The following is a 6,062-nucleotide window of genomic DNA, read 5'->3' as shown; positions in this document are numbered from 1 at the left end:
TCCTATAGTTCTAATATAGTTGAACTAACTAATTTAAACTTTTCGAATATTTGGAGTATGTATATATTATTAATATGCATTTTGCCTGAGAGTAAGTGAGTAACACAATATGAACAAATCGAATAGAAAAATATAATCAAATTCTTTTGGAAAATTCTCATTCCTAACCCTCTGTTTTGGTAATTTATATTTGGTACCAAGAAACTTTTTTTATGAGATGGCCTTGAATTATAGTTTTTCTACAATGATATTAACGATGAAGTTTGTTTAAAAATTTCCTTGATTAACTCTTTTGAGGTTAGTAAAGGTTAATGATCTTTATCAAGGCACAAAATTGCTCAAGAGAAACAAAAATTTGTACAGAGGAATCACAAATCACTCAAAATTTGATTCGAATGGTTATGCATGATTATATTTTGTGTATGAATCTCTGTGCTATTTTGTGCTCTAATGGAATTATCTAACACTAGTTAACCTCAAAAGAACAGAATTAGGGAAAAACGACTTCACAGATTTCATCATTATTGTCACCATATAGAATAACAATACTATAGTGTCATTTGATAGGATAAACTATTTTCTTCGTTAAAATATATAAACAGCCAAAGCACAGGTTTACCATTGAGAATTTCCCAATTCTTTGTTGTTTTTATTTTATAAACTTTCTACCCATCTATCTCTATATGCTATGAATTAATATTAGTAGGAGGGGGTATATTAGGTAATGCAATTATTAGTTATAGGAGTAATACTATAAATAAGAGAACATTAGAAAGGGCTTAGTATGTTGAAAATAGATGAGAAACTGGGTGAGCTTTTAAGAGTTCATTTTGGGAGAAAATCAAGCTTAATAAACTTTTTTCTGTATTTTTCAGTTTAACAACCAAATACTCATCATCTTCCTTAGTATCTGTCATCAATGGTGTCAAAGTTATGTTAATTCATAACAGTATATAGCATGAGAACTAGCTAAATCATATTGTTTCAAAGAACTGTCTTTTTTTCTAATATAGAGTTAAACATATGATGCAGTGATATGAAAGATAAGCTTGCACTACGTAACTTTCAAGAGCAGCAAAAGCCTAGTAGTTAAGTCAAAAAAAATTGTTGAAAAGGTCGAGCCTAGTAAAATCTATGTACACTTGTCCAAAGAAACTACCTGAATATATGTCTTCACTAATGTTTATAACACGAGAGGCCTTGCTTATACCACCACGTGTTACATGGAAAACTCTATCAAAAACATCTGGATGTCCATAATGCATGCGAACCCTGCACAAATTGTGACCAGTATGTCCAGCACATCAGAATTAAAAAGGATTGCAGCAACCTAAGCCAACTCTACAGCAAATCCTCACTAGTAAAGAACTTACTTCAGTGGATTAGCAAGAACTCGCTGTCCAAGAGTTACAAAGCAAGATTCTTGATTAGACATAAATGAAGCCAATGAAGAAACACTGCATAGAAAAGCACAGAAACGGGCTGTGTAAGCATCACAGTACAAATGCATGATTCACAGACTTGCAAACATGAGTGTTACATGACAGACAACTATGTATAAGAATGTAGTAAATATACATAGGAATGGTGTGTGTGTGTGAGAATGTACCTTCCAGTAAATACATGTTCTCTGACACCGAGAATTGTTGGAGGACGAATCCCATGATCATGATTGAATTCCTCAAGCAGATTTCTCATCTTTAAAGCCTCTTCGAAATAATTATCCTACGATATCATTCAATCCAAGTGATGAAATTCCTCTATGACAAAGATGAATTACAAGCGTATACTTGCGCCATTTCGAAAAATCAACTAGTAGCACATTAGCATTGCATGTCGAAGCAGCGGTAAGGAAATCTAAGTTCAGTTAATATTGATATCACATTCCTCCATTGCAATCAAGTCAATAAGTGAAACAGAATTCTTTTGGGATAAAAAAGTCCATTCTTTCGTGATCCCTGGAACATTCTGGCACGTGGAAGAAACGATAGAATAGGGAAAGCTAATGCGACTAAACAATTAATTATTCAGTAAAACCATGATTCTTCTGTGATCTAACCACATGTCTAAAACTAGTGGAATTATCATGGTACAACTTCATCTTCTTAAAAAACAATATAATTGGTTAATATAAGATAGAAATCACTTAAATTGCTTACTATCATGATCCAGATATGCCATGATCATCCACTTGGATTGATTGATCAACGTCAAAGTACTGTCTCACAGATGAGCTATTCTTGGCAGCCTAACAAAATTCTCTATACATCATGCAGATACGTGCCACCTTAAAGCGGGAAAAGAAAAAGGAAAATAAAAAGCCACCAGTCCAAATTTGACTCAACAAAGCAATCAAATTGCAGTGGGATATCCAACTTAACTTCTGCTTCTAAACTAATGCTTATACAAATTCCCCTCACAATTGTAGGAACCTATGGGCTTAGCCATCCAGTTGAAGTTTGCAATGAGAAACACGGGATATCATGGCAATGAGGTTAAACAACAAAGGAAGAGCATAAAAATAAAAAAACCCCAAAAGAATGACTCACTCTGGATCATCAACTTCAGATGATGGAGAACCGATACATATTTGAGACAGATAGCAATTTTAATATCTTATCTTCGTACACCACAGCCACCCCCACAATTCCCCCCCCCCCCCCCTCTCATGGAAATATGTCAAATTTTTACTTATAAGAACAATAAGAGTCTCAGAATACAGCAGATTTTTCCAGGAGACGTAGGAAACATTAATCAAAAACACAAATTATTTGCGCAAAAGTAACTAAGGAAAGACATCTCCGAAAGCAAAAGCAGTAGGAAACATTAATCATAAAGAACCACAAGATAGCAACCTGATTCATGTCAATAGTCTGTATTGCTTGTCCACGAGTAAAGATAACAGCATGATTTTGATTTTCAGGCTTTCCTTCACCAAGTTTTGGATTTCCTGGCATCTTAACAGAGTAGATTTCCTGGAAGCAACAATGAGCTCATATATATGTCAATGACACATGAGAGGTAATGCAAACAACAGAAAAGAACAATATCTTAGACAAAAAACACAAGCTTGAATATTTTAATGTCTCACACAAAAGAAAAAAGTCATCCATGGCGCGTCACAATATAAAGTTAATACTTCATTTGTAAGTCTTTAAATCAATTAGCACCTTTTATTACGAAACTTAATTCTTTCTCTCAGTATACTTGTCAAGAATTTGTTAACTTTAATTTGGGATAGTGGGAGTAGCATGGAACATAATAAAACAACAGAGATGCATATTATGTAGTGGAGCAACCTCATCAATATCACATGCCAGTCTATGTGACAGCATGCAAACCATTTCAACTCCTCCAGACATTTATTTGTTGGAAATTTCAAGTAAAATAAGCCCAAATCTTAACTTTAGCAGGAGGACTGTTTCCTCAATGGCCCAATCTGACCACCAGAAATTTGTGTCTAAGCCCTTGCAAATGGAGACAGGGGCAATGGTCTGGTAGAGCAAAAATTACTAGTAGACGCGGCAACCAAACTGGTGAAGGTGGTGTGAGTGAGGAAAAAGGTTTGGTGATGAGGAGAACTTATAGAGCATATAAGCATAATAGCAGCGGCTATGGTTTGGAGGGAGTTGGATTGAGGGCTTTGAGCAGGTGAGATGTTATTGAGGTGTCAGTGGTTTTAAGGAAAGAGAATCAAGGAAGAGTTGTGCATTCTATATCTTCTATTTAAGAACCCTGATGTAATAAAAGAAATTATGTTTTCTTTACCGAACAGAAGTACTGATACCGTTTCCCGTTACCTTTCCTTTTCTCCCGTGTAAAAGCCCGAAATATTGTGATAGGAAAGCACTAAACCCTTCTAGCACCACTATACCAATAGCAGCCTGACTATGATGTAATGCAAAGATGAAAGAGAAGATCTCTATTATATATGGCAACAGAGGGGGGACACGAAAAAAATAGAAAAAGGAAAAAAAAGGGATGTAACTACCTAAATAATTGAAAAAAATAAAAAAATAAATAAAGGCACAACAAAAAAAACAGCGAAATTTACAACAGTCAGTTAATTCCCTTTCAACTATATTTTTGAAAAAAAATTAAATCCTAATTTAGTGGGATCAACTGAATAAAACTTTTAAAACCCCTGATTTATTAGATGTAATTAGCAATTAATTTAATTTTCTACATGTTTTCACATGCATCATGTGCATATAAGGCTAGTAACATCAAAAGACATCAACACTGTTTTATCACTCATTTAAAAGCACACAAAGAATTTGTCAAACTAAGCATCCCTACATAATTATCTACAAAGCACTGCAATAATCCCAGGATGCAGCACTGAAATGGTAGTTAGGGATGAAAGATTTACTTTATCCTGTCCGTTGATGTCTGCCTTCACAAGTTTGGAGTAGTACTCAGTCTGCACTTTCCCATCCCTCATAGTTTCCACAACATCAATGAAAGCTACTCGAAGAGCTTCGTTTCTAGCAAAACAAGCAACCCGCAAAATTCAGATTAAAAAAATTCCATTTGAGGAATGGATGAAGGTAAGACTCTGCATACAGCTCATCTAGTATTCTAGAGATAGACATTTAATAACCTTTGCATGAGCAAAGAAATATCCGCAGCCTCAGGCTTCCCCTCTTCTTTCTGCTTTCCATAGATTTGGCATGTAACTACATATGTAAACTTCAAATCTGCCTGAGCACGTGCTTCAGGTGATAGCTCAAAGCCCTGGACATTAAGGGAGTCATTGCCTGATATTGGAGCTTCCAGATCTGCTTTCAGTGAAAGAAAACACATGTTGGAAATCTGATTGAAAAAGCATTGAAGGAATCATAAAAAACACACCTCCAGAAGCAATTTTCTCCAAGTAGGTCTGCAGCATGAGGGCTTTTCGGTAGTACATCATTCCACGAACTGCAAATAAAATGTAAGCCATGCACAAATGAAATTCATGCCAGAGAGAACTAAGAAGAATTAAAGATAGTAGCCAGCACAAGTATGTTTAATGCAAATATAACCGCTGATGGATGTAAACATAACACCAACAATTGAACATGAAACATAAAAGATCAAGTTAGACAGTCACAAAGATCACATGGTAATAATCCATCTATCCCTTATTGTTTTTAATGGTAGAGTTCGGGAGAAAATTTCAGGCTAAAAAATATAGGTGGGGCATAACATGCGATACTTCAAATTTCATAAATGGAGAATGGGGAATACAGCCTTCTTGGGGATAAAAAGGCATGAGTTAAGATTTGTTCCCAACTTCCCATAAGGGTATTTCAAGAAATATACAGGTGTTTTAACTTGATACAGAAATTGTAATATCTTTTGGGACATCAACATTAGGGAAGGGTAAAACATGTTAAGGGACGACGGGACTGATAGTAGAGCGTCGAATGGCAATCAGACAGGGTTATACATCCATATTAAATTCCTAAGTGAAAGATCTCATACCAGTTCTTGCTAATGTCTGTCCACGATAGGATGCCCAAAAACGAAGTTCCTCAACATCATTAGGACTGTCGAAAAGGTCTGTTTCCTGTGCATTCTCATCACGTCCAATTCGAGCAAGAAAATTCTTCCATTCATCTGCGCAACATAGTGCATTAATTCATATGCAATAGCTGTAACCCAAAGAGTAATGCATTATCTAACTATGAACTTCACTTCAAAAAGAGTTGTAAACCAAATAGTGCCTCTTACAGAGTAGCACATTCAGCATGCCACTGACGATAAAGCACCATGATATTTATTTTCCCACCTTAATCACATCATCCAATAAACTCCAATCCCCCATAATGGGAATATTGCAAAACCAAATCAGTATAAAAAGTTATGAAAATGTACCACAAGGATTCCCCCTACAGAGTGTAGCACATTTGTGATGGAACTAATGCTAAAGCACCACAAATTCAATTTCCCCCCCTCAATGAAAAGATCCAAAACTCAAATCCTTGCCTGTCAAGCATTGACGAATTGAAGCCTCATTTCCAATCTAGGAGGATTAATACTCAGTAGTCAGTGCTCATAGTGGGCACATCGCAAAA

The 6,062-nt window shown here is 35.5% G+C and overlaps 1 protein-coding gene across 1 annotated transcript in view; it reads right to left on the bottom strand.

Annotated features, from left to right (window-relative positions):
- LOC104889895 (callose synthase 9) overlaps nt 1-6,062 on the bottom strand; it is a 37,880-nt gene that overhangs the window by 8,669 nt on the left and 23,149 nt on the right. The window contains exons 33-40 of the mRNA XM_057394188.1: nt 5,470-5,604; nt 4,855-4,923; nt 4,604-4,781; nt 4,373-4,487; nt 2,856-2,975; nt 1,610-1,725; nt 1,374-1,457; nt 1,160-1,272 (exon numbers count right to left, since the gene is read on the bottom strand). Of these exons, the coding sequence (XP_057250171.1) occupies nt 1,160-1,272; nt 1,374-1,457; nt 1,610-1,725; nt 2,856-2,975; nt 4,373-4,487; nt 4,604-4,781; nt 4,855-4,923; nt 5,470-5,604 (930 nt within the window). The remainder of the gene's footprint in view (nt 1-1,159; nt 1,273-1,373; nt 1,458-1,609; nt 1,726-2,855; nt 2,976-4,372; nt 4,488-4,603; nt 4,782-4,854; nt 4,924-5,469; nt 5,605-6,062) is intronic.

The sequence above is a fragment of the Beta vulgaris genome, chromosome 4 (assembly GCF_026745355.1).
Source record: "Beta vulgaris subsp. vulgaris cultivar EL10 chromosome 4, EL10.2, whole genome shotgun sequence".
Lineage (NCBI taxonomy): Eukaryota > Viridiplantae > Streptophyta > Magnoliopsida > Caryophyllales > Amaranthaceae > Beta > Beta vulgaris.
This window is presented reverse-complemented; position numbering and strand designations above follow the sequence as displayed.